The 16,837-nt window shown below is 42.2% G+C and overlaps 1 protein-coding gene across 1 annotated transcript; it reads right to left on the reverse strand.

Moving 5' to 3' along the window:
• Positions 1 to 4,835: 4,835 nt before the first annotated feature.
• Positions 4,836 to 16,629, reverse strand: ZNF891 (zinc finger protein 891). The gene is given in 6 exon segments (XM_074008542.1): positions 4,836 to 7,159; positions 7,161 to 7,314; positions 11,470 to 11,582; positions 14,438 to 14,577; positions 15,601 to 15,882; positions 16,589 to 16,629. Coding segments are annotated over 2 exon segments (1,656 nt in total). The 5' UTR covers positions 7,232 to 7,314; positions 11,470 to 11,582; positions 14,438 to 14,577; positions 15,601 to 15,882; positions 16,589 to 16,629; the 3' UTR covers positions 4,836 to 5,574.
• Between the last annotated feature and the right edge of the window lie 208 nt (positions 16,630 to 16,837).

Consider the following 16,837-nt stretch of genomic DNA (forward strand, 5'->3'; position numbering starts at 1 on the left):
ATGCTAAGTAAAAGAAAAGGCACAAAATTTGTTGAAAAACCGTAAATGTTTAACTGAACACCTACACTGGGCCATGTAGTAAGAGTAAAACAATGAAAAATTTGGACAAAGTTCCCACCTTACAAAAACTTACAGTGTAGAGGGCACAATACACAAACAGGCAATACAGTGTGAAAGTGTGAGAAGTATTGTTAAAGCAGATGAAGGATACAATACCTAAAGGATAAACAGGACACGTTAAGTTAGGGAGATGGTGAAGATAAAGGGAATAATAAGAGATGAGGCCTGAAAAGGCAAGTAAGAGTTTGAGGAAGGTCTTGTAAAAAGATTTATCTTAATTGGAGAAAAATGCCAGATGATGATTAAAAGTGAAATGTTGTATGATCAGGTTAGTACGTTAGATGGATCACCCTGGGAAGTGTCGAGAACAGCTGATATAAACAATATTATTGATTGCAGTATTGTTATAAAAACTCTGGAGGCAAATGGATTATATTATGGTACAAGCATATAATCAAATGCTAAGCAGTTATTACAAATGAAATAGAACTACATGCACTGACACAGAAAGATGTTTAAAAAGATGTCAGATAGGCTGGGGATGATGGCCTCATGTTTGTAATCCCAGCAACTTGCAAGCGTGAGATGGGCGGATCACCTGAGGTCGGGAGTTTGAGACCAGCTTGACCAACATCGAGAAACCCCGTCTCTACTACAAATACAAAATTAGCCAGGAGTGATGGCACATACCTGTAATCCCAGCTACTTGGGAAGCTGAGGCAGAAGAATCGCTTGAACCCGGGAGGCAGAGGTTGCCGTGAGCCGAGAGACCGTGCCATTGCACTCCAGCAGGGAAACAAGAGTGAAACTCCTTCTCAAAAAAAAAAAAAAAAAAAAAGGATGTGGGATAAAAGGTATAACTCAATTTTTATAAAATGAAAAAGTTTGTATGTACACAGTCTGACGGAATGCACATTCACCTACAATATTAATTTTTAAGGCACCAGAATCTGGGGTTTCCCTTCTGTGTAGGGCAGAAGTTATTTACACTGTTTTCTTCTATGCATGTATTAGTTTTATAATTAAAAACACAAAGTTTTTTTTTTTTTTTAATAGGATACCATGGCACCTGCATAAAAAACATACTAAAGCAAAGTACGATTCAAGTCAGAGAAACCAGTTAGGAGGCTATTGCAATAAAATCCAGGTGAGATGCCGGGCGAGACCATGCCTGAGTCTACCTGCTGGTGTCCAGGATGAGTATTCCTTATCCAAAATGCTGGGACCAGAAGTGTTCTGAATTTTGAAATATTTGCATTATACCTACCAGTTGAGCATCGCAAATCTGAAAATCCAAAATTTTAAATGCTCCAACGGGCATTTCTTTTGAAAGTCACATCAGCGCACAAATAGTTTCAAGTTTTGGAGCATGCTGAATTTCAGATGTTCAGATTTAGATGCTCAATCTGTTCCAAGATCACTGGGCCAAAATTAGAGTGAAATTCCAGTCCCAACCAAACAAAGTACAATCCCTTGCTGAGTATTCCTCAAGATGATATTACCCAAGAACCGCATGCAGTTGGGACCATTTTCTCGAGACAGAGTCTTGCTCTATCGCCCAGGCTGGAGTGCAGTGGCGCGATCTCGGCTCACCGCAAGCTAAGTACCCATCATCTTCTTATAGACTGCTGGGATCTAACCTATACTCCCTCTGAATTTTGTTTTCACTGGTCATGGCCCTGGTCTGATCTTTTTTCCTATCAATACTGTCATAACAATCTTCTGTATTTCTCAGGCCAAAGCCAGAAACCCTAAACCCCTGCCCTTCTGGAGATTCTTTCATGGTGCCCTCTGAGAATCACCTAATAAACTCCCTTAATATCCTCAACTATTTCCCTGAACATTTCCTTTCATTAAACTTGGCTGTTCCCTGGGGAGCAAAAAACCCCTGACAACAATCACATCACAAGGGGGCTTATTCCCATGTATTCCACATATCCACAGGCTGGAAGTGGGACCAGTATCTTCCTTGCTCCCTAACACTGCTTCTAACCATTGCAGCCTGGTAAAAACCAGTCCTTCCTTTCAGGCTCATACCATCTAATTATACCACATTCTACCTCTCTTCCTGGCTATCTTTTATTTTTATTTATTTATTTATTTGAGATAGTCTCGCTCTGTCGCCCAGGCTGGAGTGCAGTGGCGCAATCTTGGCTAACTGCAAGCTCCACCTCCTGGGTTCATGCCATTCTCCTGCCTCAGCCTCCTGAGTAGCTGGGATTACCAGTGCCCGCCACCACACCTGGCTAATTTTTTGTATTTTTAGTAGAGATGGGGTTTCACCGTGTTAGCCAGGATGGTCTCGATCTCCTGACCTCATGATCCACCCGCCTCGGCCTCCCAAAGTGGTAGGATTACAGGCGTGAGCCACCGCGCCTGGTCCTATCTTTTATTTAAATGACCTCTCCTCATTCATGTAAGACTTTGCTACTTGCTTATGAAACCTATAATCATCTATCTATATTTTATTGGCCAGGAACAGTAGAAATGGCATCTCTTGGCTACAAAGGGGTTGGGATAAGTAGTTTTGTAGCTAAACACAATACTACTGTTAGCAAAACTGAGGATCTATTCATAAAGAATAAAAAATATATATATTTAGTTAGTACTTAGCAGTGGCTGCCACACAGTAGTTCTTAGAAAACACAAAATAGCATTATATAGTTCACATATTCTGACCACTGCTCAGTGAACTTAGGTGTAAGGAAACAAACAGGTAATTTAAACCAACCCACCCATTTTTCTAGTCCTGAGAGAATGGTGGAAGTACCCCTCTGCCTCATGGCAAACACCAATCCTTTTGTTTGTGCTCTAAACAGCGACACCCCATTCTCAGAAGCTTATATTAAACTTTACTAAGCTGCATATTAAACCTCACCATACTACATTCATCACATTAGAATTCAAACATGTTCTAGTTTTTCATATTTTAAACATATTATCTTTACTCCAAATCTCTCTCCAGCTACTACCCTTTCTCCTATTATTCAAACTTGTCTACATCCAGTCTTTACTTCTTTGCCCTTCATTGATTCCTAAAGTCAGCCCAATCTAGCAACCATCTTCAATGTACCAGTTATTTTGAACTGCAATCACGAATGATCTTCACATGGCTGTATGTGTTTACCTTTTTAGACTTCATTTAATTTGATCCCTAACACTAAAAAGTTACCTTCACCTTTTTTTTTTTTTTTTTTTTTTTTGAGACGAAGTCCTGCTCTGTCACCATGCTGGAATGCAGTGGTGAGATCTCATCTCACTGCAATCTCAGCCTCCCGGGTTCAAGTGATTCTCCTGCCTCTCAGCCTCCTGAGTAGCTGGGACTACAGATGTACGCCACCACACCCAGCCAATTTTTGTATTTTAGTAGAAACAGGGTTTCACCATGTTGGCCAGGATGGTCTTGATCTCCTGATCTTGTGATCTGCCCGCCTCAGCCTCTCAAAGTGCCAAGATTACATGTGTGAACCATCACGCCTGGCCAACTTCACTTTCCTTTTTGAAACTCGTTTGTCTTGGTTCAGTGAAACTCCACTCTTCTTGTTTTCTTCTCTCTCTACTATGGTTCCTTTAAATGTACATCTTCAGGGTAGGTGGCAGACATTCTCTTTTCATTCTTATTCACCTTCACAAAACTTGTTATAGTCTCTTTACTGATGTCACTAAAATTTGTATCTCTATCTAGACACCTCCTCAGTTCTAGAATTGCATACCAACCTCTTCATCTGGATGTCTCACCATCCTGAAGCTAACATGAATAGCTACAACAGCAGCCACTGCCTTCTTTCTTCCACCATATGCCGCTCCTGTATTTTGTTAGAACTAATCTGGTATCTGCAAGACCAAGCAACAAAATCTCATGATTTAGCATTTAAAATTTGTAACTTCCCCTCGATCTGAAAACTTTCTGTAGTTCCAACACTGAAATGTTGGGATACTCTTTTTGCTGCTCTAAACACTTGCTTTCAGTGATCTTGGCTCTATCTTCATCTGCTGCTTAAGCATAAAAGTTCTGTCAACATTCCTTTTCCATATTTTTTTTATATGTTCCTCTTCAAATGTGTACATCCAACATAAAACATTTAACTCTATATACCTGTTTTTCTACAATATCGTGACTGCGTTGACTGTATTTATGTAGTGCTTTAAAAATATATCAGTAAAAGCCAGGCATGGTGACTCATGCCTGTAATCCTAGTACTTTGGGAGGCAAAGGCAGGAGGACTGCTTCAGCCCAAGAGTTTAAGAACAGCCTGAGCAATGTAGGAAGAGCCTGTCTCTACAAAATATATATTTTTAAAATTAGCCAGGCATGGTCGCATGCATTTGTGATCCCAACTACTGAGGAGACTGTGGTGGATCACCTGAGCCCAGGAGGTCGAGGCTGCAATGAGCCATGACCACACCACTGCACTCTAGCCTGAGAGACAGAGACTCTGTCTGAAAAACTTAAAAAAAAAAAAATCAACTAACATATTTTTCTCAGCCTGGCAAGGTGGCTCATGCCTGTAATGCTAACACTGTGGGAGGCTGAGGTGGGTGGAACACCTGAGGTCAGCAGTTTGAGACCATCCTGGCCAACATGGTTAAACCCCGTCTCTATTAAAAATGCTAAAATTAGCCAGGCGTGGTGGTGGGCACCTGTAATCCCAGGTACTCAGGAGGCTGAGGCAGGAGAATCACTTGAATCTGGGAGGTGGGGGCTGCAGTGAGCTGAGATTGTGCCACTGCACTCCAGCCTGGGCAACAGAGTGAGACTCCATCTCAAACAAACAAACGAACAAACAAAAAACTTTATTTTTCTCACAGAGAAACATGTCCAAATACAAGCAGTGCAGGGCTGCTACAACTATTTAAAGATTTCTTTGAGGAACAGGGATCTCTCTCTTCTATTTCATCCCTTGGCCACAGTTGTCATTTTCATGGTCACAAGATAGCTCTTTCAGCAGCTCCAGGAACGGCCAAGTCACAGGGACAAAGATGAAGTGCAAAAAGTAGAGGACAAGACAGATAGTTTTGTTCTCAGTGATATGTCTATTTTTTAATCAGCAGGAATGAATGATATGGCTACCCTTAGCTACAAGAAGTCAAAGAGTTCTATAACCACATACCTTATTGTTCTTGGCCAGATGGAATTCATTAGTAAGGAAAGATGAGCTCAATGTTTGGTTGGCTGCTAGCAATAGCAGCCTCACTGGGCCAGAAAACAACTTTCATAAAAACACCAACAAAGCAGTAAAATATAGTCCGGATTCTTTGAACACAATGGAATTAACCCAGGAACCAACAATAAAAAGATAACTGAAAATATACATACCTCACATATTAAAAATACCTAATTCCAAACAGCCATGGATCAAAAACAGTTGTAATTAGTATTTATAGAACAAAATGTTGTATTACGAAAGAGCCATTTATAACCTTAAATGGTTATTTTAGAGAACAAAGACTGAGACAAGGAGCTTGCAATCCACCTTAAGACAATGAAAACAGCAATTCTACATTCGTTAACACTTACACAGTTTCTCTCTCAGTATGAATTCTCTTGTGTATAATAAGTGAAGAGCTCTGACTGAAGGCTTTTCCACATTGAATGCATTCATAGGGTTTCTCTCCAGTGTGAATTCTCACATGCCTCCTAAGGGAAGAGGAAACACTGAAGGCTTTCCTACATTCCTTACATTCATAGGGTTTCTCTCCAGTGTGAGTTCTTACATGCATTCTAAGGGATGAGAGCCCACTGAAAACTTTCCCACAGTCACTGCATTCATAAAGATTCTCTCCGGTGTGAATTTTCTTATGAACTTTAAGGTGAGAGCTCGTGTTGAAGGCTTTTCCACACTCACCGCATTCATAGAGTTTTTCTCCAGTGTGTATTCTCTTGTGCACTATAAGGTAAGAGCTTGTGCCAAAAGATTTTCCACACTGATTACATTCATAAGGTTTCTCTCCAGTGTGAGTTCTCATGTGAGCCTTAAGGGATGTTTTTTGACTGAAAGCTTTTCCACACTGATTACATTCATAGGGTTTCTCTCCAGTGTGAGTTCTTATATGTCTCCTTAAGGTTGAGGAATCATTGAACACTTTACCACATTCTTTACATTCATATTGTTTCTCACCCATGTGACTTTTCTTGTGTAAAGCAAGATTAGAAATCCTTTTGAAGGCTTTTCCACATTGATTACATTCATGTTTCTTTTCAGTATGAGTTTGTCCTTGTTTCTTAAGGGATGATTGATGACACAGGGTTTCATTTTTATTACATTCACAGGAATTCTGTGCCATATGCAAATTGTTAGGTATGTGAAACATATTATGTGTGAAGTGCATTCCATGTTTAGAATATGTGTACTCTTTTTGTACTGTTTGATTTCTCTGAAGATGCCACAGAGTTGTATCACATTCATGACTTTCATAGAGCTTCTCACTTACAGAGTTTTTCACATAATTGTTTATGATTGAATTGTGTTTCAAACATCCAATCTCTGAGTAACATTTTTGGCAATGTTTACTGGCGAAAATGCTCTGTGAAAAAATAAGTTTTGATCTAAGTTTAGAGGTTTCCTCTAATTCATGATCGTCACAGAATAGCTCCTGAGATACTGTTTTCTTTGGGGCATATGTCACTTGCCTCCAATGTTCCCCTGGAATCTTACACTGTTTTCTGATCTTATGGAATTCCCAGTCTTCTTTTAATGTGGAGGACCAATTATGCATTGTGAATTTTATCATTTTCACTGCACTGGATGGCTCCTCCCATAAAATTTTCTGCACAGTTGATTCTGTGGTTTTAGGTAGAATCTTCTGGTCTGGACAGATGCCTTGGGGAATTCTCTTTTCCATATTCCTTATGTCTTCTTGATCCAATGGGGAGATCACAGTAAGCTTGCACAATTGATATTCCACGGAGGTGAGATTTCTATAGTTTTCCAACATCACATCTCTGTACAGACTTCTTTGAGCAGAATCCAGCATCATCCACTCGTCCTGAGTGAACTCCACAGCTACATCTTTGAAAGTCATTGGTTCCTGTAACCAGGTTGTCAGAAATATAGTAATCATCCTTTCCTCTTCAGCATTTCTCAGATGGAAATGGGCAGTCCTGTTTAGTGAAAGCCCATGTGGAAGATAGGTCCATAACTGCCATTTTTATGAGTACATAAGCCTGCATAGTAGAGTGGAGAGATCAGGATGCTTCTGTTCTTGTTTCTCCAGTCCAGTCACAGGAGGGATGCATTTCACCCAAAGTCCTCCCTGTAGCCAAAGAAGCAGGTTCAGGTAAGAGAGCTGGAAACAGGGACCCATTTGGGGAAAGGTGAATACAAAATTGTAGACCCTCCCCATTACATCCCAGCAAGGTCTAATGAGCTTAAGATCTTTACTGGGATTTGTACCGACATGCAATATAATGATCCTTACCCACTTCAAGAAATACCATCCTGATTCTTTGTACTGGCTTCTCCTTCAGACCACTTTGAGCTCTGGGTGGATGGGGCATGAGTTATTTTAAAAAATTAAAACTGAAGAGAACCAACCAGTAAAAACACATGGCTGTCAAATTAAATTTAATGTACTACTTGCTACTTTTTTTTTTTTTTTTTTTTTTGAGACAGAGTCTCGCTCTGTCCCCCAGGCTGGAGTGCAGTGGTGCGATCTCAGCTCACTGCAAGCTCCGCCTCCTGGGTTCCCGCCATTCTCCTGCCTCAGCCTCCCGAGTAGCTGGGACTACAGGCGCCGCCACCTCGCCCGGCTAGTTTTTTGTATTTTTTAGTAGAGACGGGGTTTCACCGTGTTAGTCAGGATGGTCTCGATCTCCTGACCTCGTGATCCGCCCGTCTCGGCCTCCCAAAGTGCTGGGATTACAGGCGTGAGCCACCGCGCCTGGCCACTTGCTACTTTTTTAAGTTAACTTTTTGGGACAGAAAAATCATTTCCCTGTGAAACACACCTGTTATATATAAATTTCTTCTGTAACTTGTTTACAAGAATAACCTTACAGGACTGACAATTTGGCTGCTACCCTACCAAGGAATTTTATTGAAGTTAAAGGTGTATATGTGACTTTGAAACACATGTTCATTTCAATGAGAACATATGGACACAGAGTGGGGAACACACACTGGGACCTGTCGGGGGAGGGCAGCAAGGAGAGCATTAGGAAAAAGAGCTAATGCATGCCGGGCTTAATACTTAGGTGATGGGTTGATAGGTACAGCATATGTTACCTGTGTAACAAACCTGCACATCCTGTGCATGTACCCTGGAACTTAAAAGAGACAGATGTTCATTTGATTACTTCCAGTTTAACCTCCCTCCCTAAAGTCCATATTGTCATCTATGATAGTTTATTCTATCTAACACTTGAATGGGGTCAAGTGACAAAGGAAGAACCATGAACTGCATTCCCAAGTTTGGAGTGAGGCACTAACTATTAATATTAGATACTGTACTCTCCTGGATAATTTTTATAATGAATTTAATATAAATAACAAAATAACATATAGTGTAAATACAAAAGATACATGCTTGGGGACTTCAAGAATCACGACAAAGCACGAAACAATTTATTACACTAATATTTTTAAAGTTCTCACTTTTTGAAGACTAGGTAGTTAACCATCAAATGCAAGTCTTCTCTGTCAATACTGTACATCAATAGAACTCAGTTTTAATGGACAAAATTATAGAATTGACATTTTTATTTAGACAAAGATCTTTGACAGGTAGATTCTTTGTCCCTAAACCAGAAGTGTATATAGGTCTGTCACTTTAGGGAAACTCATTTAGAAATAGATTTTATCTGATTTGTTTACTGTATTCCTAGTACCTAGAAGAGTCCTCAGTCCATGGCAGAACTCAACAATTTGAGTAAACCAAATGAACCTATGATAATTAAGGTTTTGTACATGGGGGTATTTCTTCCATACCCACACCCTTCTTTCAAGAAGGAAAAGGAAATCGTCAGGCTTCTGGGTTGGGTACAGGGGCTAATGCCTGTAATCCCAGCACTTTGGGAGGCCACCACAGATGATTGCTTGAGTCCTGGGATTTGAGACCAGACTGGGTAACATGGTGGGACTCTAGGTCTCTACAAAAAATTTAAGTATTAGCCAACCATGGTGGCATGTGCCTGAAGCCGCAGCTACTCAGGAGGCTGAGGTGGGAGGATCACTTGAGTCCAGGAGGTCGAGACTGCAGTAAACCATGTTCATGCTACCACACTCCAGCCTGGGCAACAGGGTGAAATCCTCTGCTTGAAAACAAAAACAAAAACAAAAACACACACAAACAACAACAACAATAACAACAAAGAAAGTTAGGCTTCCTCTTCAAGAAAGAAAATATGTTTGCCCTGTAGTAAAAGATGTTAAGAATTGTATTGCAGGTTTAACCCTTCATTCCTCATAGTTTTATTTCTTTTCTAGTTATAGGACTAATTACAAACACTAAACAACTTTACTAAACAACAGGAAAAAAAATTTGAATAAATGTTGAGATTCACTAGGTGAATCACCGTAGGATTTTGATTAATGTATGTATTTAACAGGGATTTCCTGAAATGTAGTTTTTAAAGTTCTATAGAAAATTAAAGATATATAAAAAAGGCAAATACTTTAAAATGCCTTACCCTATTACATTTCAAAATACATAATAAATCTCTAGTAAGTAAAACAATGATATTAGGGCAATAATAGAAAACAAAACAGTATCTTCAGAAACAGATTCATGTGTAGCTAGACATTTAGTACATAACAAAGATGTCACTTTAAATCGGTGGGGGGAAGGATGAACTATTTATTTATTTATTTTTTTGAGACACAGTCTCGCTTAGTCGCCCAGGCTGGAGTGCAGTGGCGCGATCTCGGCTCACTGCAAGCTCCGCCTCCCGGGTTCACGCCATTCTCCTGCCTCAGCCTCCCGAGTAGCTGGGACTACAGGCGCCCGCCGCCTCGCCCGGCTAATTTTTTGCATTTTTAGTAGAGACGGGGTTTCACCGTGTTAGCCAGGATGGTCTCGATCTCCTGACCTCGTGATCCGCCCGCCTCGGCCTCCCAAAGTGCTGGGATTACAGGCGTGAGCCACCGCGCCTGGCCAGGATGAACTATTTAATAAACGATATCAAGACAAATGGCTTTCTGTTTGGAAAAAAACACACCCTTCACATTCACAAATTCCAGATGGATTAAAGATGTGCATATGTGTTGAACAGGAATTCCAGAAGAGGGAAAAAAAAGGAAATAGAAAAGAAGCAATGTGAGATATAATGATTGTTTTTACTCCAAGCTGAAAGAAGGATACATAAGTCCTTGATCTGAAAGCCTGTATACCATGTGCCATGTAGAATACATTTTAAAAATATACCAGCTACCAGCTACACTGAAGGTAAACTACAATATCAAGAATAATGTGTAAAACTTTAAAGTTACTGAAGAAAAAAGGCTAATTATATACAAGGGAATATCCATTATACTGACTACAGAATTCTCAGTTGCAAAGATAGAGGCCAAGAAGGCAATACAATAGTATCTTCAAAGTACTAAAGGAAAACAACAACAACCTAGAATTCAACTGTATGCTAAAGACTGAGAGCAATATAAAAGGTATCTATGTGGGTGTGTGTGTTTACCACTCAAGATAGTTCCTGAAGGAACTACTAAAAGGATGTAAGCTGAACTCAAAAGAAAGCAGTGGGGTGGAGGAATAAAACAAAAGCAAAAGAGGAATTCAGAGGAAACAATGTAAGAAACAGAAAACAACAAACTTCAAAGCAACAACAGCATATTCAAAAGAGCAGACAGCAAGAGAAACTGGAATTAAAACAACATGGAGACATAATTTTTCTATGGAAAAACCATAAAGACTTCAAATTGTATAAACGTTATCTGGACCATGAGTCAAAGAAATAAATTTTAAAAATTCATGAGAAAACAGAAAAATCTGAACACCGCCTATATATTTATTATTTACTTATTTTTTAGAGGCAGAGTCTCACTATATTGGCCAGGCTGACCTTGAAATCCTGGCTTAAGTGATCCTCCACCTTAGCCTCTTAGCCTCCGGAATGGCTGGGACTACAGGCATACCCTCCCCACCCCACTCCCTGGCTTTTGCCTATAAATTTGATATAAAGGAATTACAAATTTTGCAGGTGTGAGAATATCCTACTTAAGAAGGAGTACTTATCATTCAGAGATACATTTTGAGCTATTTACAAATAATATATAATGTCCAAGATTTGCTTCAAAATAGAACAGTGGGGCCTTCTTCACAAGATGGTGCTGATGGCGAAGAAGGAAACTCCTGCCTCTCCTAAGGCTAAAACCAAAGCAAAGGCTTTGAAGGCCAAAAAGGCAGTGGTGAAAGGCATCCACAGCAACAACAAAAAAAGAAGATCCACATGTCACTCACCTTCTAGCAGCCCAAGAACTGAGACTCTGGAGGCAGCCCACGTATCTTCAGAAGAGCACCCTCAGGAGAAACAAGATTGACCACCGTGCTATCATCAAATTCCTACTGAGTGTCTGCCATGAAGAAGATAGAATGTAACACACTTGTGCTCATTGTGGATCTTAAAGCCAACAACAAGCCTTCCTCACAGGCTTGTGAAGAAGCTCTATGACACTGATGTGGCCAAGGCCAACACCTTGATCAAGCCTGATGGAAAGAAGAAGGCGTATGTTTGACTGGCTCCTGGTTACCATGCTCTGGATGTTGCCAACAAAATTGAATAATCTAAACTGAGTCCAGCTGGCTAATGCTAAATATGTATGTCTTCTCATCAGGAAACAACAAAATAGGATGATTGGTACACTATACTATTATACTTGTATATGTGTTTGAAAATTTCGTAATTTGAAAAATAATCAGAGATATTTCCTCTATGAAATAAGAATAGAACTCTATGGATTTTTTTGTAATTTCCCAGGAAATTAAAAATTATAATGTAAAAACTCCCCCAAAAGGTACAAGGGTTAAAAGATAAACTTAGGGCTGGGCGTAGTGGCTCATGCCTGTAATCACAGTACTTTGGGAGGCCGAGGCAGGCGGATCACGAGGTCAGGAGATTGAGACCATACTGGCTACTGTGAAAGCCCTTCTCTACTAAAAATATAAAAAATTAGCCAGGCGTGGTGGCAGGCGCCTGTAGTCTCAGCTAAGCGGGAGTGTGAGGCAGAATGGCATGAACCCAGGAGGTGGAGCTTGCAGTGAGCCGAGATTGCGCCACTGCACTCCAGCCTGGGCAACAAAGCGAGACTCCGTCTCAAACAAAAAAAAAAGAAAAAAAATAAACTTAAGGAACTTTTCTAGAAAGCTGATCTTGGCTGAACACAGTGGCTCACTCCTGTAATCCCAGCACTTTGGGAGCCGAGGTGTGCGAATCACTTGAGGTCAGAAGTCTAAGACCAGCCTGGCCAACATAGTGAAACTCTGTCCCAGCTAAAAATACAGCAACAAAAAAAGCTGGATGTGTTGGTGCACACCTGTAATCCCAGCTACTCGGGAGGCTGAAGCAGGAGAACTGCTTGAACCCAAGAGGTAGAGGCTGCAGTGAGCCAAGATGTGCCACTGCACTCCAGCCTGCACAACACAGTGAGACTCTGTCTCAATAAATAAATGAATAAAGCTGATCTAAAAGAACAAGAGTAAGTGAAAAAAAAGACAACTATATGAGCAATTTTAAGGTCCAACCCCAGATTACTCAGAGTTCCAGAAAGAAAAAAAGGGAGGAAGAAACAAATATGGGAAAACTTTTTTTTTTTTGAGACAGAGTCACTCAAGCTGGAGTGCAGAGGCGCAATCTCAGCTCACTGAAACCTCCGCCTCCCAGGTTTAAGCAATTCTCTGCCTCAACCTCCCAAGTAGCTGGGATTACAGGTGCCGGCCACCACGCCTGGCTAATTTTTGTATTTTTAGTAGTAGAGACGAGGTTTCACCATCTCGGCCAGCCTAGTCTTGAACTCCTGACTTCATGATCCACCCACTTCGGCCTCCCAAAGTGCTGGGATTACAGGCGTGAGCCATAGTGCCCAGCCAGAAACTTCTTATTCCTTTAAAAAACACAGTATCTAAGAATTTATCCATCAAAGCAAGTCATTTCTTTAAATATTAGAACACACATCATCATGAAATCTTTGAATACCAAAGAGCTCCAAGAGATGATAAACAGATTACACAGAAAGCAATATTAGCAGGTATGAAATAGGACTTCTCAACAGTAATGGTAACACTGCCCCATTTCCTATCCAGCTTCACTGGCTTTCAAAATTCTAATGGAAAGTAACTTCCCACTGAGATTTGTATACTAGGTGAAAACACCACACAAATGTGAGGACAAAGTAATTTCTATTCATTTCTACAACTTTAATATATGTAGATCATATGGACCCTTTTTCAAGGCAGTAAGATTACAATCCAGCAAACAGGAATAGAAGTGCTTTATAGGAAACAGGAGATCTAACACAGAGGTGAGATGAGGAAACTGATGAGGGTAAAAGGGAAGCCCAGTGGTATGCCAGTGTGCTGCATGCCTACAGAGTAACTGATCAATCTACATTGTAGGGGGATGTCCAGAAAAGGAGAAAAGTGGTAAGACTGTATGACAGATTAGCCCTTGAGGAAAATGGAACCAAAAGACATTTTACATAGATTTAAGAAAACCTAAGTAAATGAATAAAAAAGGCAGTCATTATAAACAAGAAAGGTAAACCTTGTACAAGAAAGAAACATATTATGGTTCAGTACTACAGACTAGTCATCAAATGAAAACACTGAACATATTTATCCAAAATTTGTGGGAGAAATATTTGTAAAATAATTACATTGTGATTTAAGGATGTGGAAAGAAGGCAGCCAAAGTTTTTATTTAAAAATAATGTCTGAAATCAGTGAATAAAAAAATACTGAGAGGAGTTCGAAGCCAGAATTGCTTAAATATTTTCAAGTGGTTGCCACTGGGAAGAGATGGGGTTAAGGTGTTTTTTTTTTATTATGAGTCTTTCAACATATTCAGCTCTTAAAAATGTACACACGGCCGGGCGCGGTGGCTCAAGCCTGTAATCCCAGCACTTTGGGAGGCCGAGACAGGCGGATCACGAGGTCAGGAGATCGAGACCATCCTGGCTAACACGGTGAAACCCCGTCTCTACTAAAATACAAAAAAAATTAGCCGGGCGAGGTGGCGGGCGCCTGTAGTCCCAGCTACTCAGGAGGCTGAGGCAGGAGAATGGCGTGAACCCGGGAGGCGGGGCTTGCAGTGAGCTGAGATCCGGCCATTGCACTCCAGCCTGGGCAACAGAGCTAGACTCCGTCTCAAAAAAAAAAAAAAAAAAATGTACACACACATTTCTTGGAGCACAAATAGAAATAAATTAATTACCCAGCCAAATCAAGAAGCAGATGGCCAGGTGTGGTGGCTCATGCCTGTAATCCTAGCACTTTGGGAGGCCAAAGCGGGCGGACTGCCTGAGCTCAAGAGTTCGAGACCAGCCTGGGCAACACGGTGAAACCCCGTCTGTACTGAAAAATACAAAAAATTAACCGGGCATGGCAGCGTGCGCCTGTGATCCCAGCTATTGCGGAGGCTGAGGCAGGAGAATGGCTTGAACCTGGGATGCGGAAGTTGCAGTGAGCCGAGATCCTGCCATTGCATTCCAGCCTGGGCGACAGAGAGAGACTCTGTCTCAAAAACAAACACAAAAATTGGCTGGATCAGCCGGGCTTGATGGGGCGTGAGGCAGGAGAATTGCTTGAATCCAGGTGGCGGAGGTTACAGTGAGCCGAGATCATGCCACTGCCCTCCAGCCTGCAGACAGAGTGAAACTCTGTCTCGGAAAAAAAAAAAAGGTAGGAAAACAGCAACAAAGTAAAAGAAAATTTTAAAATTAAGAGCAAAACTTTTTTTTTTTTTTTGAGACAGAGTCTTGCTCTGTCGCCCAGGCTGGGGTGCAGTGGCCGGATCTCAGCTCACTGCAAGCTCCGCCTCCCGGGTTTAGACCATTCTCCTGCCTCAGCCTCCCGAGTAGCTGGGACTACAGGCGCCCGCCACCTCGCCCGGCTAGTTTTTTGTATTTTTTAGTAGAGACGGGGTTTCACCGTGTTAGCCAGGATGGTCTCGATCTCCTGACCTCGTGATCCGCCCGTCTCGGCCTCCCAAAGTGCTGGGATTACAGGCTTGAGCCACCGCGCCCGGCCTAAGAGCAAAACTTACTGTAACAGGACCCCCCCCCCCAAAAAGACCAAAACAACAACAAAAAAAAACAAAACCAAATCTACATTTTTGAAAAGACTAATGTACACTGATACCTTATAGGAGTAATCAAGAAAAAAAGAACACCTAGATAATTAGGTTCAAAAAAGAAAAAAATAACAATTACAGCAGTTATTTTAAAATATTAAAAAGTAGTGATTTTAAAAATCACCACAGAAATTACTTACAGTGATAAAATAGCATGGGCAATTTTATGCCAATAAATTTGAAAAATTACATTAAAAACAATTATCTAGGAAAAGGTATCTAAAACAGAATACAAACTAAAATACCTAATCAATGAGACTTTTAAAAAACTGAGTCAGGACCGGGCGCGGTGGCTCACTCTTGTAATCCCAGCGCTTTGGGAGGCTGGTAGATCCCCTGAGATCGGGAGTTCGAGACCAGCCTGACCAACACGGAGAAACCCCCGTCTCCACTAAAAATACAGAATTAGCCACGGCGTGGTGGCTCATGCTTGTAATCGCAGCGACTCCGGAGGCTGAGGCAGGAGATTCACTTGAATCCGGGAGGCGGAGCTTGCGTGAGCCGAGATCGCGCCATTGCACTTTAGCCTGGGCAACAAAGAGCGAAACTCCGTCTCAAAACAAACAAAAATTGAGTCAGAAGTTAAACGCGTACTAAATAAGACCAAAGGTTCTGCATGCAAATTGTACCAAACTTTTGGAGGCGGGGCGGGGGGCGGTGGGGGGTGGTGACCTGTTTTACAGAATAGAAGAGACTGTGCTGTCCAAATTATTATGAAGTTTATAAAATCTTGTTAGTATAACGGGCAAGGAGAGTACACGAAAAGATTAAAATGCAATCTTGTGAGCATAAGTGAAGTCAAAGGGAGACAGCCAATTGAATACACCAGAGTATAATGCAATAGGTGAAAAAAACTATGGCTGTGATTCAACCCATTATTAGATTTGGAGATTCAAGAGGCTGCTGGACAGGGAGGCGTGCACCCTCAGCCCTCCCGTGTTGCTTAGAAAAGGAGGCAAACGCGCGCCCCCGGTCCCCCGGCGCACCCTGCGTGGCACACACAGCCAGCCCGGGACCCCTCCGCCCCTCGCGCCCCTGGTCCCCGCGCGCCACTCGCACCCGGTAAGGGGCCCCTACTCCCTCAAGGGCCTCTCCCACCGCCGCCTCCCAGGCGGGCTCCCCGAGGCCCAAACTTCCGTGAGGCGACGCCTGCACGCAGGAGAACTCAGCGGGCGAGGCTGAGCCCACTAGGGACGCATGCCGGTTGAACAAGCCACCGCCCTGCAAGCTCACCCATCCTCGGCGCCCGCCTCCAGGCGCCAGCGGTCCAGCCTAAGGGGGACGTAAGGCCGAACTACGTTTCCCAGGAGCTTGTGCGCCGCCCCGCGGAAGGAGCGTGGTCCGTGCGTCACGAGCGCGCTCTCGGCGGAAGGCCCGTCACGGAAGTGTCCGTCACGGAGTGGCGGCTGGGGCGCCGGCGGGGAAACGCCGATTCTAGGATCCCGGGGCGCGCGGCTGACGGGCTGGGGGCGGGGTGCGGCC

This window comes from Macaca fascicularis, chromosome 11 (assembly GCF_037993035.2).
Source record: "Macaca fascicularis isolate 582-1 chromosome 11, T2T-MFA8v1.1".
Taxonomy (NCBI): Eukaryota; Metazoa; Chordata; class Mammalia; order Primates; family Cercopithecidae; genus Macaca; species Macaca fascicularis.